This window comes from Diorhabda carinulata, chromosome X, assembly GCF_026250575.1.
Source record: "Diorhabda carinulata isolate Delta chromosome X, icDioCari1.1, whole genome shotgun sequence".
Lineage (NCBI taxonomy): Eukaryota > Metazoa > Arthropoda > Insecta > Coleoptera > Chrysomelidae > Diorhabda > Diorhabda carinulata.
Window position 1 is genome coordinate 43,229,769 of NC_079472.1, and position 27,036 is coordinate 43,256,804.

At 30.4% G+C, this 27,036-nt stretch overlaps 2 protein-coding genes across 5 annotated transcripts in view; one reads left to right on the plus strand and one right to left on the minus strand.

Moving 5' to 3' along the window:
• LOC130902570 (uncharacterized) overlaps nucleotides 1-20,875 on the plus strand; it is a 178,559-nt gene extending 157,684 nt beyond the window's left edge. For 2 of the 4 annotated variants that reach the window (XM_057814797.1, XM_057814795.1), the window contains exons 5-6: nucleotides 9,416-9,553; nucleotides 10,535-20,875. In XM_057814797.1, the coding sequence (XP_057670780.1) occupies nucleotides 9,416-9,553; nucleotides 10,535-10,667 (271 nt within the window). In that variant the 3' untranslated portion in view covers nucleotides 10,668-20,875. The remainder of the gene's footprint in view (nucleotides 1-9,415; nucleotides 9,554-10,534) is intronic. The other 2 variants (XM_057814798.1, XM_057814796.1) reach the window with 1 other exon arrangement.
• A 950-nt stretch (nucleotides 20,876-21,825) lies between these two features.
• LOC130900531 (uncharacterized) lies at nucleotides 21,826-22,515 on the minus strand. Its single transcript, XM_057811224.1, has one exon. It carries the CDS (start codon nucleotides 22,513-22,515, stop codon nucleotides 21,826-21,828), a length of 690 nt encoding a protein of 229 aa, XP_057667207.1.
• Nucleotides 22,516-27,036: the final 4,521 nt, after the last annotated feature.

Genomic DNA, 27,036 nt, shown 5'->3' on the forward strand with positions numbered 1-27,036 from the left:
CAAAAATAGAGAAGGTGATAAAGACAATTGCAACGATAGAAATCAAGAGAGAGATATAGAAAAAGAACAATATTTAAACAAAGAGAGAGGCTAAGAAAAAGACCCAGACTAAGATAAAGACAAAGATAGAAGTAAAGGCAGGGGACATAGAGGGACAGAAACAAAGCGGGAATAAAACATAGATATAAACTAAGATAGAAAAAGACAGAATAATTCAATTTCACAACTGTTCAAGTATATAGCATAATAGTTTTCAACATCAAAATACGCTTTAGTTTCAGCGATAACCTTTTCATCGGCTCAAAATTTCTATCCAGCTAGAATCCTCTTTGGGTCTAAAAACAGGAAAGAGCCGCTTGTAGGCAGATTTGGGAAATACGGTGGATGCGTTTGCAATTATTAGACCACTTCATGCAATTTTGCCATATCAATAGCAATAACGCTACGTAATAGTTGCTGTTTTTAGTCTTTCCCTTGTTAAGATAGTCGATGAATATTATATCATTTATTGCGATTTAACAGCACCAAATACTGCTCGGAATCATTAATTCATTGTTGTTGTTGCTCCTTTAATAGGGTCTCATCGGGATCAAGTAACTAACCACTAATCTAAAACGACGACCAGGGAGAGGTAGCAGTCATAAAATTACAATCGCGTTCTCCCTTAGGCAATGCATATTCTTAGACAATCTACTCTAAATGACGACGCTGTAAGAGAAAAAAAATTAAGTTCCGCTTTTGCAAATCTGGCTCAATGAAGTAAATGTGGTTAGCACAGAAAAGCCTGTACATTTGATGGTCCTTCATTATTGCAACTTGTTAAAGACGTACGGTTCAATTGAAATTTAATATTATCAGTTGTGCTATGGACATAAAAATACTTATCTGGAAAAACTAAGGGGATTTAGAATATGAGAACCTTAAACCTGTGAAATTTCAACATCAAAAGTAGAAGATTGAAAGTTGTTGGCTGATTACGTATTGTTGCATATATCAGCATGTCTACCCTCCTGCATTCCATGATAGAAAATTTGCGTTTGTTATTGTTAATAAATACTTGAATCTCATTTTCAACAAGAAATGATCATAACGTGAAATGGAGACAAGTTGAAAATTTAAAATATTTCATATCTCAAGAAACAGATCTTGAAGGTATAACCTAAGGGATATTTCGGATTTTGCGCCCAAAAATTAACCCAAAATATTTGAAAAATGGCGGACATTTTGTTATACATTGATTCTAAAAAACGTCAATTTTGATTTATTTTTAAATGTGTAATTTAAGTTTTCTAGCGATATTTTATTCAAAGCATTGCATTAATTCGTTATATTATTTTTTCAAATAAAAACTTCGTAAATATTGTACATTAATTCCCTTTCTTACTGTTATGTGAAGTTTGATTTGATCTATTCTACTTTTTAGTGCCTCGTGTTTATTCTGAATGCTGTTTGTTGGATATGTTCATTTAATCCTTCCTAATTTATAGATCTTGTTTCAATAACTTCATATATACGAGTACATTTTGTGAGATCGACCAGAGTATATATTCCCTAGATAATTTTCTGTCCATAAAATATGGTGGTTACCAATTAAAATCTAAAAATAAATAATAGGAATCTACAAAAGCTATCTGAATCCACGTTATTAATTTTTCCGATAGTTCTAGAAGAAATTTTGGGAGCGTTAAAGAAAGCGATGTTTCTACAAGTGCAATAGAAGCTCGTGATGGCTTATGTAAGCTCAAATCAGATCTCTTTGACTCCTAAATATCGATCACAAGTCAAAGAAATGCTGAGTGCTTGAGTGAAATCTAATCCCTGTCAGACAACCGATATACTGTCAAACAATTTCTACCAACCTTGGTCGGCCACGAAAATTTGAAAATTTAAATAATTTCCAAAAGCTATTACCAGTTGTCAAAAACCTATTGATTTTTTTCTGTCGGGTAATGAAAATTTGCACAGTAGATATCAAAATAGCGAATAGTGACAAATTCGGTGGATTTTAATTTAAGGAAGCGAAATTACTTTCCACTTCCCCTTTTAGTTTGTCAAAGATCTGAGGCTACAAAAAAGTATTTGGGATATAATAAAAATATAGAGCATAAATTTTGAGACAATTTTTTTAAGCCCTCAACTGTTCCTGAGATAGAGGACGCGCAATGCGCAGCCATAGGTGTAATCAACTGTGATTGTGAATACTTCATAAATTTTAAATAATTAGTAGTATCAGTTATAAGACTACATTTAATAACAGTTTTTATACCCGCAAAAAATTTATTCAATAACATTTGCCTGCTTTGGGTATTTTCACATATCAAATAATATTTTTTTTATTTTAATTCATTTTATTTAATTATTTCAAATAAAAGTAAATAAAAATAAATAAATAAGAGTAAATAAAAGTAAAATAACTCAATGCAACCTAATTTCATCTTTATTTAACAGCTGTGCATTATGTAGAATTCAAATTAATATATTAAAATTATTCATCATCATATTTTGGACGGAAATTAACGTTCATTAATTATAATCTTTATTTTGAATTACTGTACCCAGATCTTAAAAAAATTCAGGTTCAATTGCTATTTTGTCCACAGAGTCACTGGAAAACAGCATTGTACTACCTAACCCAATTTCTAGGTTTATGGTTATGCCCTTACTATTTATGAACTTGAACGTCATTTACGTCTAGTTTCTTGTTGAGCATTTTGAGCTATCTATTGAAATTGGCAAGTTTTTCTACTGATTTGACAAACGTTTTTTCTTTCTATAAACAGTGCTTAATGCAATAAAAAATAAAATATATTTTTCAAAAAAAGATATTTATCAAAACTTTTTGAACCATAAATTTGTATATTGACGTTGCTTTTACCAATAATTAAAAAAACTGGACAATATAGATTAAATTCAATTATTTTTGATGAACATCATGGACCTGTACAACTTGCATTAGTGTAGATGCGATGTTGTCACCGGTTTAATAGATATATTTACTGATTTTGTCTCCGAAAAAACGAATACTCGTAACTTATTTGAATGAGTTGTAAGGGGTTGAATCGACCAGGAAAGCTTTATACTTGATTTCAGTCAAATCATAACTCACGATTTTCGAAAGTACTACTACTATTATTCCACAATATAAAACGGATATTTTTATTCATTGAGGTATTGTTTCTAAATCGATTACTCTCACGTCATAAATTTATTATAGAAATCTTATTACGTTGGATATAAATAGTTAACAATCTGACAACCCACACAATATAAGCCAAAACTCTCAAAGAACTACTTTATTCAGATTCAGATAAAATCGATTCCATGACTGTTTCAACGTATAGTTTTTAATTTAGACTGTCCGTTATACTTTCATACCCACACAAGTTGATGAAACATAATTCTTTAATAAATTTGTAGTTGCATATCCTTCACATGAAACCTTGTAATCATCTATGTCTATTAATACATTAAGTGAACAAGAAGCTAGAGTAATTAAATACGTTTTTGTGATTCATTAACATTGACATTGAACTAGAAGTCTACTTATGAAGAAATTAATTCTTTTCCATATTGAGCACGATTATAAATGATACATTGGATTTATAAATTATTAAAAATTGTTAAAATTATGGAATAATCAAAAGAGTTTGGAATAATTCAGTTAACCAACTTCCAGTCAAACCACATATCCATAGAACCAACATGTATGAATTGCTTCAACTTTTGTTTATATGAACACGAAAAAAATCTTTTCAGTTGAGACACACTATTCGTTGTATATTTGGTGGAATTTTTTGTCAAGTCCGAGAAAATGAGGATAATTTACTTGAAAAATTATTCACACTATTCATGCGACAATAAAGTCCCAATATATTTCATATAAAAGGATGAATCTACTTAAATGGAAACATTAAAACATTGAGCGCGAAATAAAAAAAAAACAGTTTTTATCAAGGCGAAACTCATTATTGCAGAAAATGACCGTTGAATGTACAGTTGATAGTAACATGCACAATGTTATATTTATATGGTTTGTAAAACGGTGAGAAATTTTATCGAAGTTTAGTCCGTAGCTATTGAATGTGCGAGCTGAGACCTAAAATATGTAATAACTATTTTATTATTATTTGATAATGTCTGAAAATTAAATCAAAAAACCACTGGAAAAAATTATTAGAACAAAGTCTTTACCAACTAGTTTATTAACGTTATTGTTGCGGGACTGAGGCAATAAACATAACGGTTAGCGGTGAGCTTAGCGACAGAATAAATGAATGTACCCATGAAAAAGAGGTGGAAATTTCATTTTTAATTAATTTCATCGATAAAAATTCTTCTCAGAACACTGTCAATAGTCTCGAAAGAAGAGCTCCGTATTCGATTTTTTCGTGTCTCAATTGTAATATGAAAGACCGTTATTTTGTGGTTGTGGTGGTGTTAGCCTATTAAATGCAGAACATAATGCAATTGTTTCTACCGAAGGAGCCAACTATACAATAGATGATTTTACATTGTGCTAGCAGACATGTGGGATTGAAAGCATAAACATAAGTGCCAGTAGAATGTCGTACACGATATCGTGCTTAAGGAGTATCACTTTGACAGAAAGACAAGACAAAATCGTTTTTCAATTTTTGGAAATAGAAGCATTAACATAAGATTACCTACAGAGTTGCTTGGCCTTTTTTTCTGCTATGAGTCCCATTGATTCGATTTGGAAACCAGTTATTAACTAGTGATTAACCGAAAGATACATTGCATTCCACTATTTTTACGTTATATATATACATTTTTCTATTTCTTTGAGTATATGGCCTCAATAACTTGTGAAAATATATTTGAAAAATTACCAAGTTTAAATGTTCTATCAAGCATTTCTACTCTTCCTTTCATAAACACCGACAAAATTTCATGTCACTGTTGACCTTCGCATTAAATCCAGTGGTTAAGTATTGATTACTTTATTGGTCTGTTCACTTTATTCCTATTTAAATAAATGTTTGATGAATAGTTAACTAATTACATTTGAAGCACTATCCATTGCATGGAGAAGAAAATCTAACATCGATCAAGAAATCATTTTTAAAATAATTAGCCAATATCCTATCATTTACCATTAAATTTTCATACCTAATTGTTTGTATATTTCTGACCTATTGCAATATAAATAATGTCATTACATGATTAACAAATAACAATTTGATATATGACTTGTAATTGAGAACCTTGTGATTAAAAAAATGACCGGTTAATTGCTCAGAAACAACGTGAACGTGTTATATAATATCAGATAACCGATAATATTTGTTATGACGTAAACATGTTAACCAAATGATTTTTGTTAACGTTAAAGCAATTTTTTTGCCAAGAAATTGTATGTTGGTCTGTAAATTAAACCTTGGGATCTGTTCAAAGTTTTGCCATATGGAAATCACGGTTTGGAAGGACATAGTTTTTAGATAATATGGAAATAAGACATAAGATATTTCACAAAGTATCCAAGGGCTCAATTAATGGCATGTATTAATTTTTAAACTGTGGAGAGTACATCTGTATATAAAAGTTATGCTAACAAACTGTACCGAAAGGAACAAGATTAGTATGAAGTTTGAAAAAATCTAAATGTGTGAACGTAAAAAGAACAAGAATTTCACTTCAAAACAAAGTTTTCCTAAAACGGTAGCTATCAAGTTTTATTTTTCTAGTAGTATAACTCAAACCCCTCAAAATATTACCAAAGCTGGTTATGGTTTCTGAATAAATATCAGTGTACGGTCATTTTCATTGATTCCTTATAATTTCATAGAATAGCTTATCTTAGAATTGTGTAACGCCTACAAATACTAAGATCTTGATGACAAGAAAAGAAATTATGACGTTACATTAGCTTACATTTGGACCATTTGATTTTTATCATGACTGTCTATTCAAATGTAAATCCAAAAAGTCCCATTTCTATTTTTCTTGACATGCTCTAAAAATTTCAAATATACACTATTTTCACATTTTCCATACATATTATCATAAATTTATTTTAGAGTCAAAAAATTTTTTTAAAAATGGAACTTTTATTCTAAAAGTTTCTAATTTTTTTAATATATTTCTCTGCTCCCTGCAAAATATCATCTAACCTTGATATTTGGAAACTGCTTGATCAGCCGTAGATGACTTTTTAGTATCTCTTTCCCAGCTTTGACTGAAATAAAATTTCAATGGAAATTTATCTATACCATTTCAACGTCCTTCTGAAACTATTTCTGTAACTTGTCATTTAATTTCACAATTTGCTTCAATTGTAGTAGATCGCGGCTTGAGCCTTTGCGGTGACTCGCCTTTCGAAGCTTGTTGTTTCATCAGGATGCTTTGTAGAAATCTTCAACATATTAAGTTTATTTTTTTATTTCAGTAGTGTTTCACTTTTATCAGTTCAAAACTGGTGAAATAATTATCAGTGACAATGCAAAAAATAAACAAAAATATTTTTTGCCAAACTCAACACAACATTTCCTCTTTCTGTGCCAGCATAAATTTTTATATTTCCTGGTAATCCATAGGAATCCATCAATTTTGTAAAGTCTGTCAACTTCTGGGCATTTCTCAGTCACAATTTTATTAAAGCTCGACTATTTAGACTTCTGATATTTGGACAACTTCCATTTTCAAAACATGAATCCACTTTATAGACAAAATCAATACAAGAAAATTCTTCATTTCTTCACCATTGTTTTATTTTTTGACGTTGAAGTTGTTGTCAATGTTAATCGAAAATTTCTATAATAATTAAAAGAAATGAAAACCTATGGAATTCACCACAATCAAAAACATACAGAAAATGAATACTGTATATTCATTCAGCCCTTTCTTTCTCATTTCTTCTGAAGATGCATATTGTTTTTAGGTACTAGGATGACATGTATAGTTATGTAATTCATTGAATAAATATTTTGGCGTTTAGTAGCTGCGCCTTTCATTATCACTTAGAGTGTTATATTTTCTGTAGCAACCCTTGAAATAGATGTAGAATTATTCCTTTATCTTTTCCGTTTATTAGTTCTCCGTATCCATAGAATTTGAGTTCACAATAAGTATCAATACCTATGTGATAGAACTTTATTACGACCCGTATCTAGAAGTCATTTCACATATAGATCATTGTAGCTATGAAAATTAATATTTTCATTGCCAAGGCGAAACTTGAATGAAAAGAGACTTTTAAAAAAGACAGTTTTGTGTGAAAACAACAAGTTGTATTTTGTGTTTCTTAAGCGCTAATGAAAAAGTCATGACTCTTTTCAACAACTACTGTCCACAACTATTTAAAGACTGCAACTAACACAAACATTGAAAGCGATACTGAAATAAATAGTGTCACTGATAGAAAGCGAAAATATTTTCTTGTGGCAGCAAATACCACAACCCTTAAATTCTCATTTCTATCTATATCGGTATATTCAGATGATTCCATACTTTGAAATTTGAACTAATGTCCATCTCTTCCACTACCCAACCAGAATATATTCATTGCATGGGATATTTTACTTGTTTCTTCCAAAACACCTCCAAAAGTTTTAATTCAGCTGGAGTGTTTGTGTTACTGGTAACATCCGAGCATAACTGGGTTTGTTTATCCAAAGCATGTGATGCCAGCCCGCTTCACTCTAGAATTCGATTTTTTTGCACTGTGCTCACGTTCGCTGTGTTGCAGCAAGACAACTAGACACAAGAAATTGCATGTAACTTTTTGCAAGATCAATATAGTGCATAGACGAATATTGCACGTCGCTTGATATTATGCAAGTCTTATTACATTGCACCATGGTTGCCAGTAATAAAAATAACTAAGCTAGGTGAAGTAAACAAGAAAAATAAGTAATTGCATAATTGATCATAATTATATCTACTGCTTCGTTGCTTTTGGAGTCTGATGGACAGTGAAGAGCATCCAGACGATGGTGGGCCAGTCTCTGGTTAGATAGAATAATGGGAAACATGAGTTTAGCTATGGAACTAGACAAGAAAACATACAAAAATCAATTGGGAATGAATCGTGTGTCCTATTTACTTGTGATTATAGTACTGATAAAATTTGTGTCAAATGGAAAGTAAATGCAAGCATCAGTAATGAATGTCGTAAGTGAAAAAAGACGAAATTTTCAAGAAAAATACAAGTATCGAGAAACTTGTTTCACATTTCATTGCTAAGAACATATAATAAAATAATTAGAGCAGTTAGAGAATCAAAGGATGTAGAAAAGAAAATGACTGTTCAATACCGAAGTGCCGTCTTAAATCTTATAACGTGTTGCTTGTTTGAATTATTAAATGAAATATTTTGTGTCAACTTCCGCTATTTAGAAGATAATTCGCAATATGCATACATGCGGTGAAGGTGATTTTCTTCAATTACCAGGAACATATTTCAAACTATCTCGTTCTGCGATCACTGGAATTAAGTAGACATGTTGCAGTCTGTCTAATTATGTACGGGAATTTTCAAATCAATTTCTGCGTTTATTAATTATAACCTACAATCTATTCATATCATATCAATCAGCTTTCCAGCCTTTGTAGATTTAAGTTATATAATTTTAAAACCTCTGTCATTATAAGTTTGATTATTTTTTCGAAGGTTGTATTTGATTTTTGTCTTCTTTAAATCATACTGCAAGGTTAATTTATTTTATAAATTGCTAATTTTTCATCTGGGTTACGTAAATATGTCTAACCATATGATTAAATTTCATTCATCAATGAGTCCCCGACCTGACGGATGGAGGTCACAAGTAACTTTAGTTTTTTCTAATTGTCATTTTCAAAAACACTCAACCATCATTGGCTGGTAGTTTAAATATGTCTGATGGTCGATAATCAGAACGACTAAAGATGTGTTTACACTAGAAAAGTCTTGAAAATATCATAAATTAATACCACATTCTAAGAGCAATTTGAAGGTGTTTAGGTTAGAAGGATATTCACATCTACATGTGACCAGATTGAAACTAAAATTCAGCACTATATACCTGAATGAAACGACAGTGATTGAGTTGAGATTGTTAAGCGATTATTTGAATAAGAGGAAAACAATTTATATCAATTATTATTCTACATTATTGCACAGACTTAAGAAGGAAAACAATGAAGATTCTCATTCTCTAACATAATGCACCGTATCACCAGAAGATGAAAACGATAGTTACATTAAAAAAGTTTTGAAAGAAACAGTCTTGGAAAATGAAACGCGATTTGATTGAAACACTTGTTTTTTGTTCTCTTGATCGGAAATAAATCATGCATTATATAACTTTTACTTTTTTTGCTTCTCCAAATCTTATTTTGATATATTATATTGATATTTTCACCTTTTAGAAATTTATATCAATTTCTGAATGTTGTAGCATAAGCATGTTTTTTTCAGAGTGTTAGTTGCACCAATAGCACAAATGTCTCCTGATCAACCGTTTGGTTCGAATAGATCGCTAACAGGTGGCAGAGAAGTTGCAAGTTTTCCATTATCAAGAACGCCTACACCACCTCCGAGTGCCAATTTTGACAGGTAATTAAAATTTTTAAGTAATTAATTGCATAAATAAAATAAAAATTAACTTTGTAATTGAAATTTGAAGGTCAAGCAATCCTTCGAATTTCAAAACAAGCGGTATAGACAATGAAATGAACAAATAATTTAATTCAAATTTGTCATAGTAGTTTTTACGGCGGATTGGTCAAAATCTGATTTTTTTTTGGATCTCACATTTTGTTTTGCCTTTTTGGCATGAATTTCTTATGTAGATGGATAGAGCAGATGTTTAATTTATTCCTTATCATTTCGACTATGCTTATCTACTTTTTAAAAAGAAGAAACAATAAACATATTTTCTATCGTATATAAAAAATCATTTTTTGGCATCACAGAAAAATTGAAATAAATGTCACTTAATGGGTTGAAAATAATATTGTAATTTATGTGACACTTATTCAATCTGTATAGCTTTGACAGTACTATAGTCTTCGGCATTTTTCCTTTGATGCATTATTCTTTTAAATCGCTTATGTTATTTGCTGCTCTATTTTAAGGATAGATTCTTCGACAAAACGAAACATATTGGTAGTAAAATTGTGCCTACGGAAAAGTTCAATGGCTTTGTTTACAAAAGTGAAAGAGACTCAAGTCACTGAAATGAAAGGAAAGTGAGAAAAATTGTTCCACATAGTGACCTTTAACTTGTCATTGACTTTTTTGTTTGTCGCAATAATATAACATTAATTGTTAGAGCACTTTCTGATGTTCGGTAACAATAAATACACATTTTGATGTTTTGTTAGGGAACATCAATATGTGCATTGATATTAGATATTTATTAGATTTGGATTATCGATGATGGATTTGATTTGGATATATACTCACTGGTAATGTTGAGTGAAAGTTCATATCTAAAATATCCAAACATATTTCTAACATGAGTCGCTATTAATATCAACAACTTCATAAAAGTGATTTTACAATGATATAAAAATAATATTATTTACTTTTTAGCAGTAGTCCAAATCTAGTCCATGTCCCAGATGAACAGAACCTAGTGGAATCGCATTTTGAACAAGTACCAATACATAGAAATGATCCCAGGAAATCTGTATCAATAGTATTACCAACTGAAGAGAAAGGATGACCCACGGATCTTTAGCAAATATGCTACAATGAAAAGTAATTCTTTTTTTCCGAACAAACAGACTGTGAGTTGTACAATGTAGTCTCGAATATACGCTTTTTTAAAATATCTCAAATTTCATATCATTATAGATGTTGAATTTGTAGAAACAACGTTTAACCAAGTGAGAACATCATTGTCCATTAAATAATTCTTCACTGCGGTTTCAAAATTATATAAAGACATATTCATTAAAAGAATGTGATTTCTCAGAATTGTTACAATTTTTAAATATTTAGAGTTTTTTCTTTGCATGAGAGTTACAATAACAGTTATCAGGGGTAATAGCATGAATAGTTCAAACACGATTCAGCGAGAAGAAAGCCAACAGATTTATCCATTTCATTGGAAATAGTTGCCGTAAAATATTTATAGAAGTATTCTATTAACAGCTTTGGTCGACTTTTCTTAGCACCCTGAAATTTAATTCTCATTATCTTCTCTTGATTCACAGGATAATTGACGGTTTCAAAAGGTCTTGTTATTCAAGAGATTGACTTTGAATATTCAGGTGGATTTAGAACATTTTTATTTCATAAACTCCACTGCTATTGTTGATTTATCATTTATTTCAGTACTATAATTCGCTATATAACTCCCAGCTTCTTCTTGATTCAATTTTTAGTATTCTCATAGAGAAACAAGCAATAATTGTTTTTTTACATCCGCCCTTGTATGTAATGAATCTTTGTGTTAGACAGACATGTCCTAGTCCGACTATACTTATTCGTCATTAGAAGATTGTCTCAGAACTGTTTTCGGAACTAACGTATGACAGTTTTTTCACCTAACTGTGTAATGAACAGAACTATTTAAAAATATTTTCATAATAATTATTAAAATGAGTAACTGTTAAGTATTTTTTATTTTCTCGTCATTTATACCCAACACTTTATCTGATAGTTAATCTGTTAAAATTTGAAATAATATAAATCTCTTTTGTGCATTCTAAAACAAATTCTTCATTCTCTCAATTTCTTTATACTGCAATTTAGATAACATTGCTGTTCCTTATTTATCTCTATTCATATATAATCAGATCTCAGGTTGTTGCTAAATCCCTCCTTTATTTTCCTATACACTTGAGAGCAACTGCCTATTCCATTCCATCATTTTATTCAGAATTCATACATTGACATCATCCATCTGACACGATCTTCTAATTGTCCATCTGCACTTCCTATGTATGAATATCATCCCAGTGATTCTCCTTAGCACTTACATATACGTTCTCTCCTAAAACCTTTAGCGGTTAACGCCATTGAATTCTGTCAGTTACAAAGAAAAAAATCTATGTTACCAAAAATACTACAAAGTTGGCTTGACACTAAATATAATAAATTGAATGTGTACATGGTAATACTTGCAGAAAGTCACAGTATATTTAATTTACTTAATAATTAGAACATACAGGGTAAATTAGATTGATATCTATTTAAGATTTTTAAAATTTTGGATATCTACGTGGTTTAGAATTGGGATAGTAAAATTTACAGTTTTGTTGCTATCTATTTATCTTGATGATTTTTGCGTATATTTCATTCTGCATTGTTTAACAACAGACTCAATTTTATTTAATAAGAAAACACTCAAAATACTTGCGATAAAAGACCTATGGTAGTTGTACGTGTTAGATTCATTTTTTATATTTAATTATACTGCTATGTATATCCATTACGTAGATATAGCAATTCGTAGAAATGGTTACTGAAACATAACTGTGTGTTTTTCTGATTCTTCTGAAGGGTTAAATGTTAAAACTGTCAATGGAATGACGATTTTTCTTGGTGAATGATTTTTTTCTTATTTAGTTTAATTGAGAAAATCATGAGCTATGATTTGATTTACCTTGAGAAAGAAAATGTCATTTTTAATTACTATATTTTAAACATCAATGAAACCTTTTTGACATTTAACCTTGATTTTATATTTTAATTTATTATGTATGTGCTCGAATTATGCAAACAAAGTATAAATCAAAACTTGATTGAATACAATTAAAATAAACAAGATGTAATGATAAAATTAACAAAAATTGATATAACCTGTGAAATATATCTTTAAATACACGAATATTTCACCCTATTATTAATATTGACTAACTTCATTAAAATAATTTATTACATAACATTCAAATTAACAAGATGCTTTTACCAAACTCATCACAAATAAACAGTTTTCAAATAAAGTGTGCGGTATGTACAGAGTGGTTCCTAAGTAATCTAAAATATTGTAGTGGAAACTTCGTCACTCCATTTTAAAACGAAAAGCTCTTATAAACATGTGTGATAAGTTTTGTAGTTAATGGGATAGAGGGTATCGAATTGTTTTATTATTTTATTAGAAGCAACAACATGTGTCAAAAATGAAAGAAAAATAGTACATATCAGTGAACCTCCAGCAAAAATAAAAGCATCCGCTCGACGATGCAATACTGTAGATCTCCTGAATTTAATATCGGAGTAGTGTAGAGCTAGATATCCCCACACACAAAAATCCGGAGGATTGTGTCTAGATGAACTAGGAGGAGATCCTCGTCCGACCCAATGGTCTGAAAAAACTCGCTTACAATCACTGCAAAATGTGTTACATCTTTTAAAAGAATCGGAAATTTTCTAGAAAATGAAGATATGTCTGACTGGTCAAACAATGACCAAAAAGGAGTGATGAAATCATGTTACTATTGCATGTGGATTTCCATCTGCCCATATAAGGTCATTATAAAAATTTATACTTACATGTCTTGAAAAGTTGGCTTCATCTGTAAACAGATTATATTTGTAATCTATTAGCAATTCAAGAAATTATCTTTTAGAATATACCAAACAGTTCCGTCACTAACATTTAATTTATCAGCAATTTTTCTGATACTCGTTTCTGGATGGTAAACGATTATTGGATAAAGCTGCACATACATACGTCTAGCCTCTTTAAGCATTACCATTCGCTTATCCATACAAAAAGTGCATATTAGCCATTTCATTATTGTAAACGCAGGTATAGTTATCAACACAAAAAATCCATATGATAAAAATCTTATTCGTTTTTTGAGTTAGTTTTTTGATTTGAATAGTATTCGACAACATTATTTAAAGGCTACTTAGTTCTTTCTTATTACTTCTAGTAGCGTCGCTAGGAAAAATAAATTTCACTTACCGTTAGAGCTCATTTATTACAAACAATTCAACACCCTGTATCTCATTAACGACAAGAATTATGACACATGCTCATAGGAAGTTTTCATCTTAAAATGGAGTGACCAAGCCCCCACTACATTATTTTAGATTACTTAGGAAACACCCTAAATAGCGGGACGATTAATATTTTTCCCTAATAGATGCATATACGGTATAATAACAAATTAATGCTTCTTGTTACTTTTCCAATATTCAGTCAAATATGCAACAATTATTAAGTATAGCTTTGAAATTGTTATTTAAAATTCGAATAATCTATTCAAAATATAATTATAAGTTGAATTAATTTAGGACCATTATCACTCTTGTTTAACTGTTACAATAAATCAGAATTAGAAAATAAATATGTTCCCCTTTATAAATTAAAGTAATTATTTTGTTTCCAAATATTATGCACATACAATATATCAAAATGTGTTTAAGAGAATAAAGCGGTTATTTATTATTAGTAAACTACACGTACCACAACGTTTTCATGAAAAATGTCATTACAATAATGATAAAGATGTAGGTTATTAAGAATGTTATGTTAAAAATATATTCAGTGATATCGATTATATTTATTTTTCAATATTGTACAAAGTCCATAGTTTTACGACAGATGAAAAATTTTGGGAAAATGCCTTCTTTATTGGCTTCGAAAATGAGTTAAGTACCTGTTCAGTTTGTTACTGGATAAAGTGAGTTAAATGTATTATTTCTTCAAATAATTAGTCCTTTGAATATATGAAACAATTGCACCTTGATTTGTGACTTCATGGTAAGAGTAAATGATGGGGTAAACTACATCTGCAGTCTGAATACACGGTTTACACAATCACTACACCAACACTCACAATTACACTGTCTGACGCGCGTTTCGATAACCAAGTTATCGTCTTCAGAGACTGAAGGTAAACTAAAATCTAATAACTTGACTTACCTGTTTTATACTAAATTTTCCTACCAATAAACCCTCTCTCGCGAAAATTAATTTCAGCGGGAAAAAATCCTTGGTGGGAATATTCATATTAATTCTTTGACTACTAAACTATAGAGTGGGCTGTAAGGAATTGGCCCTTTGTCCCTATTTAAGCTACTCTTACATCTAGCAATTTCAATGCTCTCAAATGCACCCAACAATTTATTATTGGGTACATTTTTTTAACAATTTTATATTATTAATATTTATGTCATGATTGTGACTGGCCGCACTCACAGTGTTCAATTTGACACTATCTGAATTCATCGAGCTCTTTTGCTTTCCAAAGCCTTATTCCCCTTATATTTGTTATATTTTGAGCTATATGATAAATGTTACTACCTATTAATGGGAATATTGTTAACTGATAACAATACTGTTTAAGTATATTACAAAGATATGCAGAGAATCACTCACTGAAAATGATTGTATCTAGAACTGGATTACGAATAATTCGATATTTCTTCAATTCGTAGAAGCGTTAAGACTGATTCGATTTTACAGCTCATTAAGCTAAACATATCAATTAAACAACCATTGATAAAGAAGGCATTTCCTCATTTCGGATTCGTAGGTACTTATTATATAATATTTAGACCAATATAATCATAATATTGTAAGTTTTGCAATATGCTGTATCTTTTTGTTTCTCCGTCCTTCTGTGCCAAAATTACAGCTTTTATTAAGCAATAAAACAAGATCTTTATATTACAACACAGAAATAATCTATAGTTTAATTTGATATAATTTAACCTGTTTTATTAAGTGGCATTATCATATAATTTGTTATTATAAAATATTGATGCCAGATGTTCACTCTATTTTACAATATACTGGGTTATTGAAGTATTCGTATTAGTAGTTAGAATATTGTATGTTATATGACAAGAAGAGATGAGGAAGGATTTCCAACTGACATATGCAACAAAATGCTTAACTAAAGTAAAACAATAATATCGATTAATTCTCAATAAATAATATGCATATGAATAATATGAACTCTGTACACCATTTTATCAATTTTTACGAATATTTTGAAAACGTTTTCACCAAAAATATTTTTTTTTCTTCATTATTTTATAATAATCCTGTAAATATTATTATTTTCTCATTATATTAACGTTTTTTTTTCATTTCTTATAAAATAACCGCTTTTGTTCATATTGGAATCCTGAATTATTATAACCCCAGTACTATTTTTCCCTTATTATCGGTATCAGCCTCGCCGGCCAAATACAGCTTATGGGTAAACACTTCTGCATCAAAGAAATTTCAATGAATTTCAAAGGTAGTGCTCGTATTTTCTTTTTGTTGTGTATAAAACTGAGTAAATTTTGATGATATAAAATAATTCGAAAAATAACCGAACAGCTATGGAAGCTAAGTAGCATTTTGGGACACATGAAAGATGGTAGACATTAATATGTTCATCAATAGGCATCCTGTTTGTTATACTGAATAGGTTATATAAAGATTAGTAGATAATTTTTTTGTTATTTTGTGGACCAAGCTAATATCATAACATTTTCTACTTTGGAAAATAATATTAGTCATCTCAATGTATGCTTTAAATTCTCTGGAAATCTCATAGCTATTACTCAATTATGTCATGCATGTTTTAACATTGGAAACAATTTTTAACTTTATATTTGAACTTTGAACATGGAATGGATTTCGTAGAATAATTAGTTATTTCAAATATCAACCATATTCCACGATACACCAACACCGTTATGCTGATTCGTTGCCACGTTCCCAATAAGAAACCGCTCTTATATATTTATATATAAAACTAAGTTTAAAACAGAAGAGATATATAGAGCAGGCAAAGACTTCATTACAATTCATATATATGTAATATAAATTTCTTTAATTTCTTAGACCTTTTGATATATTAATGCATCTAAATGTTCTTGATTTTGAGTTTCTTCTGTTACAAAACTAGTTTTTTTAATAATTTTTGGAAGAAATAAAATTTGACGTTTCGGCTTTTCATTGAGTTTTTATCAAAATATGATATTGACACTGACAATTTGCATATTTATATTAATCAATAGATCACCTACGTCAGGAACATTAAAATAAGAATAAAATCAAAATAGAAAATGTTCTAAAAAGAAAAATTAATTTTTCCTTAGTCCTTACATCTTAAATATGTAGCAGTACTTAATCAAATTATTTGTGGTTTTATTCGAATTTACAAAATAGAGCTATTAATTTTACTTAAATTATTTAGGTCTTTTCTATTATTTTCTAAAAATTCTCTTTTTCGTATATTAGAATTTTTGAATCTTTATAATTGAATTTATCTATTTTGATTTTTAGTGGTTCGTTAATGCAGTTCTATTTTTTTATCATATTGATGACCTCTTAGTGTATGTTCTAAATACTGAGAGGTTTACCCTATGTAGACAGCGTCACAATTAGTACGAGGCACTTGATATATAATATTACTTCTTTTGTTTTTTGGTGTTTTAGATTTTAATTTAGTGAAATATTTGGATAGCGCATGAATTATACTAATATCATATTTATTGAAATAATTCGGTAGTTTTTGGGAAAGTCCTTGTACATATAGTGAGGAGAAATGTTTCATGTTTTGATGTTTTGTCTTTTAATTGATTGTAGTATCTGTTTATCCTTTTCTTGAATGTTATTTATAATTTTTTTCCTGATAATTATTTTCTTACAATGCAGTTTTTGCTTTTTGAGTAACTAAGCATCTAAATTCAGGATCTGATAGATCTATCAGCCAAACTTATTATCACTGATCTTGTTTGTGACATAGGATGACACGAATTGAAGTTTGAATATCTTGAGGACCAAGTTGATTTCGTTTACCATTCTTTTCATAAGAATAATAATAATGATAATATAATAACAACAATAACAATAGCATAATTATTGTTCATATAATGTGACACCAAGAAAATTTATTCTATTATTTTCCTAGACTTCGATTGTGAATTGAAGTTTTTTGTTGATCAGAATTTTTTTATTCGTGTTTTCAATTTGATTCTTTGGTGCAGCAGTAATGCAATCATCTACATACCGGAAAAAGAATGGAATATTTATATTACCGATTGTGCTATAAAACTTGAAATGGAAGACCCCATAGCACAACCATCAATTTGTTAGTATATTTAATTTTCATATTTAAAGTACGTTGTTGTGAGTGTGAGTTCTATAGTTTTTTTAAATTCGTCCTGAGTATGTGCTATGGGGGCTTCCATTTCAAGATTTTATGTCTTTATCAAAAAATAAAGACTTAAAGAAAAGTCGGAACGTGAAATTTTATCTATCTTTTAAAAATTATTAAAAAAACTTATTTTGAAACAAAATAACAATCAAGAATATAAACAAATTAAAAGGTATAAGGAAGTAGAAATTAAAGAAATTTATATATATATATATATATATATATATATATATATATATATATATATATATATATATATATATTCATATTGTTACTGAGAAACAATATGCGTCACTGTACATAATGTTTTATTGGAAATGTCACGTATATTAAAGGGATCAGATGCATATTCCTATTGGATAACTATTAACTAAAAATAAATGGACTGCACAAATAAAAGCAATGGCGCCCAAGAAACATAAGAAAACCTAACTCAAAGTGTGACTTTGATATTAGAATATTAGTGGAAAAAAATATGGGTTTGAACAGCCAATAATAGACAATAATTTCCTCAAATGCAGGATGACTATATAAATATGTAAGGAGTCTTCTACAGGAAAAAAGTATGAATAAACCACAATGACCTCAATAAAACAGTGTAGTATTTAGTTGCATATAATTAATACAAAAATATTTTGTACTCAGTTGAGTCTATATTCAAAATAGTGACTGTGAATTGTATACAAAACTTAATCACTTGCTTGTAATTAGCGCAGATAGTGAAAATATCTTCAAAACAATATCACAAGCCTATATGTTTTGGCATTTTTTATTATTATTTTCAGTAACATAAACGCTAAGCGATTACATTTGGTTTTACAAAATTGTATTCAAAAAAATTGAATAATTATATGTAGCTTTAATGGTCCAGAAATAATGAAATTGTAAGTTTATTGGCCTTTTAGCTATATTTTTCATTTGATTTTCTTTTCTCTGCTTCTTGTTCCGCAGAAAATGAAGTCAGCTTAGGAAAAAACATCTGTGTTAAAAAGGTAAATACCAATGGCGCGAAAATCATTAGCCGCTATTGTGTATGTGTAAACTTCTTCGTAAGCTCTACCAAATAACTCCATTATATCAATAGGACTCAGAACCCGTTAGTTTTGACCGATCCAAGTACGAATTTCTTCACTATAATAGACTTTTAATGGCCTCATTAATGACTTATTCATAGTCTGGAGTTTGTGCGTCGAATTAGGAGGAAGATATAAAATATTAACATGGTTTTTCTTTGCAAAGTCGATAACGTCGATATTGCGAGTGTGGCTGTAATGGACGTCAATGATTATCAGGTAAAGGCGTTTCTTCAGTCGATTTAGTCTACTAGATAACGTGGGTGAAAATCTGGGAGTGCCAACCAGATGGATATGCAACTCCTACCGACCCAGGATGAACCCTCTTCATGAGCTGATTGTTCATATTTTTCTTAAGAAAAGGGGACAAAGTCTCCAGTCGCATTCATAGAAAAAATTGTAATCAAAGCTCCTCTCTCTGTTGATATTAGTATTCCATATTACCAATAACCCATGTCATCAATATTTCAGGTTAGATCTAATCTATGATAACAAAAAACTAAACAAATGCAACGTCGTTTATATACAGTGGCATCGCAACAAATATGAAATAAAATCATGCAAATAAAAATGTTAGGCTTGCTTGTTCACGTACGTGTTAAAATTTTTAGGACCCGAAATTCACATGTGCACACCGAACCGAAACCATACTAAAACGGCGCGGGGTAGATTGCTCCAATAAAGTTGGCAAATCAAGGTATTCCATATTCACATCTCCTCTATTCCATGTGGTAAAACATCACTTTACTCTTGTTCGCTTGATGTTAATCTATAAATGGCTACATATTTCCTTTAGTTAGTGATTAGACAGTCGGCTGTGTTATTTAGAATAGCAATTAGGGCCGTATTTAATCTATTAATGCTTAACAGGGGATTATGAAGGTAAATTTTTTAGTTTTAATTTTTTTATTTGAGAGAAAATGGATATCCGTCTAAATATGATAAGGTACAAAGTATCTTCTAGTTTTTTCCGGAAATTGAAGTCAATTTTGACTAGCACTGGAACATGATGGTCTAATTCTATGTATTTTATTGATTTGTTGAAATATTTTATTTTTATTCCTCGCTTTATATTCTATGTAAATTTGACCTAATTTTATTTTGGTTGATTATATTTTTTATTATGTTAAACATATCAATAATTAATATTGTATATAACATCACTGCATTTTTATAGCATTAGACAAATTTACACTCCAAACAAATCTTATTGAATCTACTTTTTCAAAATAACACTGAAGCCATCGAATTTTTTTCTAATTCAATTAACTCCTTTATCAGAGGTACCTCCGCCAAAATTGATTTCATACGACAAAAAATCTATTTCAATATTTAATATTCATATTTTTCTCACTGAGATATAGATCTGAAAAATTAGGTATCAACCATCGTTATAATACAAAATTCCATCAACATTTTTTACACATGAAACAATGGCTAAAAAATTTGTCATTTGATTGTTCACATATGGTATCTTGAAAAAAATATCCAATAATATTTGTGAGGGGTTTTATAGGAAAAAATAAGATGTGACGTACGTGATATGTATTAGAGTTTATATGTTGAGGCTGATTAAGTATTAAGACAATGATTAGACATGTTAGGCTAAGTCGTTTTTACCAAACTTATCAGATATTGGAAAATACTATGATATTGTAATGGCTCTTTCACTTGCTCATATAAACATACAAGTAATGGAATTGTTCATTATTGTATTTAATATATGATTTTAGAATAAACTATGTTGATTTAATTTAATCTATATTCACCAAAAGAGAAGGATTTTGCCGACTTTCACAGTTTCCATACACATTGTAGTATTTTATTGCACATCTAATGATATTTAATTTTACTATGCTTTTGTATCATTCCTCATGCCAAATGATGGAACAGTTTTCCTTCAATTATGTGATAGTGTCAAAACTCTGAGTTTTATTCAGAAACTTATGTGAGGTTCTTATATCAAAAGACGAAGTATTATTCTATATATTATTGGAAAAACTGGTAAAGATTACATATCTACTTTCCGCGCATGAGGTCATTGTTTCGCCATCTTCAAACCACGGTCCACACCCAACCATCTCAGCCGCTGCAAAATAATCTTATTGATAGGATGGAATCTGTTTTTCTTTTAACATTATGTGGATAAGTAAGAGTTGTACAATTATGTGCATAAGAGTTAGTATCAACTTAAAAATTATGAAAGCAGATATCTAGCATTACTATATTGTTCTGTAGGGGTCGTCTAAATAACAAACTTGCGAACACGAGTTTCACGCGGTCAGCCGTCATCCATCGAGATTCAGACTGGATGTTACGACGTTGCCATACTGCTTCTTCTTGGAAATTAAGCTTACATAACATCTCACTTCTTTTCAATAGTTAAACGAGAAAGCACATACTTTGAATCTAAATAGTCACTCAAATAAGAAGGCTTCTCAATGTTTGTTGTGATTTACTTCCAAATACTTTATTTAAATTATAAGAGAAATTACACGTGGTAGCCCAACCTTTATAATACAATAATCAGGTTATATAAGTATATGGACAATAAAAAAAATCTTCTTTTTTAACATAATCATAGAATAAAAGGAACATAAACAAAAATATATGTATATAGCTTACTGTTTCAACACTCCCCCTTAAGATATATATACATATACATATTCTAAAGTACTTATAAAAAAAGTTAAATTCTAATGAGACCCATATCCCTCACAAATTGTGTATGTTTGATCCGTCCCAATCCTTTCGTAAGCTCATCGGCAATCATTTCATTTGAGGGTTTATACTCTAACTTAACTTTTCCATCATTAATCACTTCACGAATAAAATGAAACCGAATATCAATGTGTTTGGTACGGTTATGAAACATTGGGTTCTCCGCAATTTTTATTGCACTTTGGTTGTCAACAAAAAGCTTAACAGCTTTTGGTGTGTCACACAGCACTTCACTCATAAGTCGACGTAGATAAACAGCTTCTTTACATGCCTCAGATGCAGCCATGTATTCTGCTTCAAATGATGAAAGGGCTATGGTCCTCAGCTTGTGGGTTTCCCATGAAATAGGACCTCCAGCTAGTTTGAATATGAAGCCTGTGTGAGACCGTCTATCATCCTGGTGATCTCCCCAAGTGGCATCAACATAGCCTTCAATGCATATAGAGTTTGTTTTCTTGAATGTTAACAATAAATCAGATGTAGCTTTTAGATAGCGGAATACTCTCTTTATACAATTCCAATGTTCTAATGAATGTCCATTGTTGAATTGGCTTAAATAGCTAACAGCATAAGCTATATCAGGCTTTGAATTGACAGCTAAATACATAAGACATCCTATGGCGTTCTGGTATGGTACATCAATATTATTCTCGGACATTTTTAACTTTAAATTTTGTTCAATAGGGGTAGAAACTTCTTTTGCATCAGATAATTGAAACTTGTTCAAAATATCAATAATGTATTGTTTTTGAGTCAAATAAATAGTATTTTTGTCTTTGTCTCTTAAAATTTTCATGCCCAGAATATTCTGTGCAGCACCTAAATCTTTAATATCAAACTTATTATTTAACAAATAAATTAAAAACAGTTCTTGTTTTTCTGAGGAATTGTTATGAAATATATAAAAATCATCAACATAAAGCTCAATAACAACAATTGAACTACCGTTGATCTTTGAAAAAAGACAAGGTTCATTGATAGATCTTTTGTAATTTGCCTCTTTCAAAACCTCATTTACTTTCTTATTCCAGGCTCTCGAAGACTGCTTTAGTCCGTAGACTGCCCTTTTTAGAAGGCATACTTTAGACTCACTACCCTTTTTAATAAAACATTCAGGCTGTTCCATATAAACCCGTTCCTCGAGCTCACCATGCAAAAAAGCAGTAGTGACATCAAAATGCTCTATCATTAAGTCTAATTCAGCAGATAATGCAATTAGCAATTTTAAAGTGGAGTTACGTGCAACTGGAGAAAAAGTCTCAAAGTAGTCAATCCCATATGATTGAGAAAAACCTCTTGCCACAAGGCGTGCTTTATATCTTAGATTATTTTTGCCATCTTTTTTAAGCTTAAAAACCCATTTATTGGTCACTATGTTGGAATCTTTTGGTCTATCAACAAGCTCCCATACATCATTATTAATGAAAGATTCATATTCAACATTCATGGCATCCAACCATTTGTCTTTTTCAGGGGTTTTTAGGGCTTCATCTACAGTTAAAGGTTCTATAAGTGGATTGCTAGAAATTAATTGCATGCAACTATTGTCAGGTTCATGTAAATAGTCCTTCATCCAAAAAGGAGGACGTCTGATTCTACCTGAAGTTCTAACGAATTCATTGAATTATCATTTACTTGAGAGCTTGTCTCAAAAAAGTTTACCACCTCATCAGGTATGGAATTATTTTCTGTGTCTTTGTCTTCATCTGAAGACACTTTGGATACATGGTCTATTTGACTATGTTCGGGAAGAATGATCTGTTCTGAAATCAAATTTTTTTCCTTTGTTTCAGTGGTTATAACATTCTTTCCAGGCATAACATTTTCAAGAAATATAACATCTCTAGCTTTTTCAATTTTGGTAGGTTTGTTTGGATCAAGCAATCTATATCCCTTGGTATGCTCACAATAACCCACCATTATCATAGGTTTAGATTTTGAGTCAAATTTTCCTCTAAAATGTTTTGGTATGTGCATATAAGCACAACATCCAAAAATTCTGAGATGGCTGAGATCTACCTTAGATCCAGTCCATAATTGCTCAGGAGTAAAACCTCTGATAGCGTTTGTAGGACTCCTGTTTTTAAGATAAACGGCTGTTGACACTGCTTCAGCCCAAAAAGATTTAGAAAGACCAGATTCAGATAATAAAGCTCTAGCCTTTTCAATGACAGTTCGGTTACATCTTTCTTGAACGCCATTTTGTTCAGGAGTATAAGGTACTGTCGTTTCATGTATAATTCCTGCCTGTTTAAGAAAATAATTGAAATTTTTATTATAAAACTCTGTACCATTGTCTGACCTTAATCTTTTAATTTTAGAACCAACTTGCTTTTCTACCAATTGTTTAAATTCCTTGAATTTACTAAGTGATTCTGATTTTTGCTTCAAAAAATATACAAATGTCTTACGAGAATAATCATCAGTAAACATGAGGGCATACCTTGAACCACCCCAACTGGGCTCTGACATTGGACCATACAAGTCTGTATGTATCAACTGCAACAATTCATTGGCACTTCTTCTTCTTCCTTTTGGGAAACTTTTCCTTGTTTGTTTGGCTTCAATACAATGAATACAGGGAGAATTCATTTTTCCATCATCCTGAAAGTCAATACCAGTAGCAAGATTATTTTTCAACAAAGAAATACTTTGATTACTGATGTGCCCCAGGCGCTTGTGCCAGATTTCTTTTGTGACAATTTGATTAGCAGGCATCACAATGTCTTGATAGGAATGATGTTCATTATTTATAATTTCATTAGGTAAGTTATCTAACTTATAAATTCCACCAGTTTTAGATCCAGTAAATTCAATTTTTCCATTAACTTTCATTTGATCTGATTTATAGGCTTCAAAGCCATTTTCTCTAAAAATTAGAACATAATTCTTCTCAGTCATTCTGCTTACAGAAAGCAAATTTGCAGCAGCATTTGGCGCATATCTTACGTTAGTAATAGTACCTTCAATGCTTGTGTTATTCCTTTTATTGAATAAACAAGTTTCCACGTCTCCAGATCCTTTACTCGAGAGATTTCCATTGTCAGCAGTACAGAAAATAGTTTCGGTATCAGGTTTAAAATTTTTCATCCATTCCTTATTAAAGCTGACATGATTACTAGCACAACTATCAACATACCATGTGTTTTGATTGAAACTTCCAGCAGCTAGTACAGCAGGAGTGAATAGACTAGTATTATTGTTATCTCTCGCTGAGGTATTCGGAAATTTACCCTTCAATTTTTTTTTATATTTCGGGCATTTTGGCCTGATGTGTCCTTCTTTTCCACATTCATGGCAAACAATATTTGTTTTTGTAGAGATTTTTGTAGCCAGTGCAGAGGCTGATGTTTCTTCTCGTAAGTCTCGACGAGCATCTTCTAATAAGGTTTTGATGACATCATCACTGGTTATTGTGGTATGAGTGGCACCATAACCACTCAGCATTGTTTCATATGAATCAGGTAAACCACTTAGGAGTAACATTCCTATTTCACTATCATCAATAGCAACTTTGATGTCTGATAGTTGATCTACAAGTGAGAGCATGCCACTTACATATTCATTCATAGAAGGAAAATCTTCATACCTGGTTCTATATAACTTTCGTTTCAAAAAAAGTTGTCTACTTAGTCCAGCACTTTGAAAAGCTTTTTCAAGGTTATTCCATGCATCCTTAGAGGAATTAACACTACGGATATGGCTAACACATACTGGTTTTACAGATAGACTTATTTTGGCTAATGCTCTTTGGTCTTTATCTCGTTCATTGTCTTCGCCTTGAACACACTTCCATAAACCATAATCGATAAGTACCATTTTCATTTGAAACTTCCAGTTATCATAATTTTTATGGCCTTCCAATTTCTCTATGCCAGGAACTCCAGCAAGACCCATATACACTGTATTTGGCAATGTCATAGAGGTATCCATGTCGTCCGGCAATTTTGTATTGAAAATAAATACTTTATTACCTTTCAATATATGGAAAAAAACTTTTATTGGAAAGAGAAACACTCTGGGCCCATAACCTGTTGTGATTTACTTCCAAATACTTTATTTAAATTATAAGAGAAATTACGCGTGTTAGGCCAACCTTTATAATACAATAATCAGGTTATATAAGTATATGGACGATAAAAAAAATCTTCTTTTTTAACATAATCATAGAATAAAAGGAACATAAACAAAAATATATGTATATAGCTTACTGTTTCAACAATGTTTCCTTGAGGTCTTTATGAAACCCAACCACTCTTGAAGTTGGCGACACACATCTTTTGGACACGGTCTTACATACAGGTCTGAAAACCAAGCCCAATTTCTATATAGCGAGTTGGTTCTCTTGTTGTCTGGATTTTAAGTGTTTGAAATAGCCATAGGGTGGGTGGAACACTGTTACATGTAAGACCTGGGGTATGGTCACAAAACATACCATAAGAAAAAATGTAAACTTGTTATTCAGTGGAAACAATGTGGCAGATTTTCGATGCCAGTGCCCTATTTTCGCGGCTCATTTAAATTTACAGCATTTCCATCCTCTTCCGATTTTGCAGTTTCACAATAACTGGGACACGTTTATTTACAAAATAATATTGACATACATTTTAAACTAAACCAAGGAAAATTAGTAGGCATGAAAAATATCACTTTTAAATGAAAACTGACAAAATACAAATTTTTATAAGAAAGTGAAAAGTGTAATATGTAACGAAATACTAAACAGAAATAAAACAGTAATTCAGTTAAACAGATTACATATCATTACAATGATATAGTACTATCATTTTGGAATTTTACAAAAAAAATATTACTATGAATACAAGTGAGCCCATGAAGATAAAAATGTATTAATAAATATGAAATATATATATTTAAAAGGTTTAGGTCCATCTGATACATAAAATATCACAGCACTTTAGTAGTGAAATGAATAAACTATATCAATTTATCACAGTTGAAATAATAAAAGAGGTTTTTTCTTTTCTACATATAAAGAGCAGAAATTTCATCCTGTATAGACATCATTTTGCTGTCTATGAATATTTCTTAACTATAATTAATGAATTCTTTTGTTGCATTATTTTAACTTTCTTCTATACACTCAAACTTTCCAATTTCACACATCTTCAATGTCTTCAACAGTTAAACAGTCGAAAAACCGGATTTTTGTTTGTCA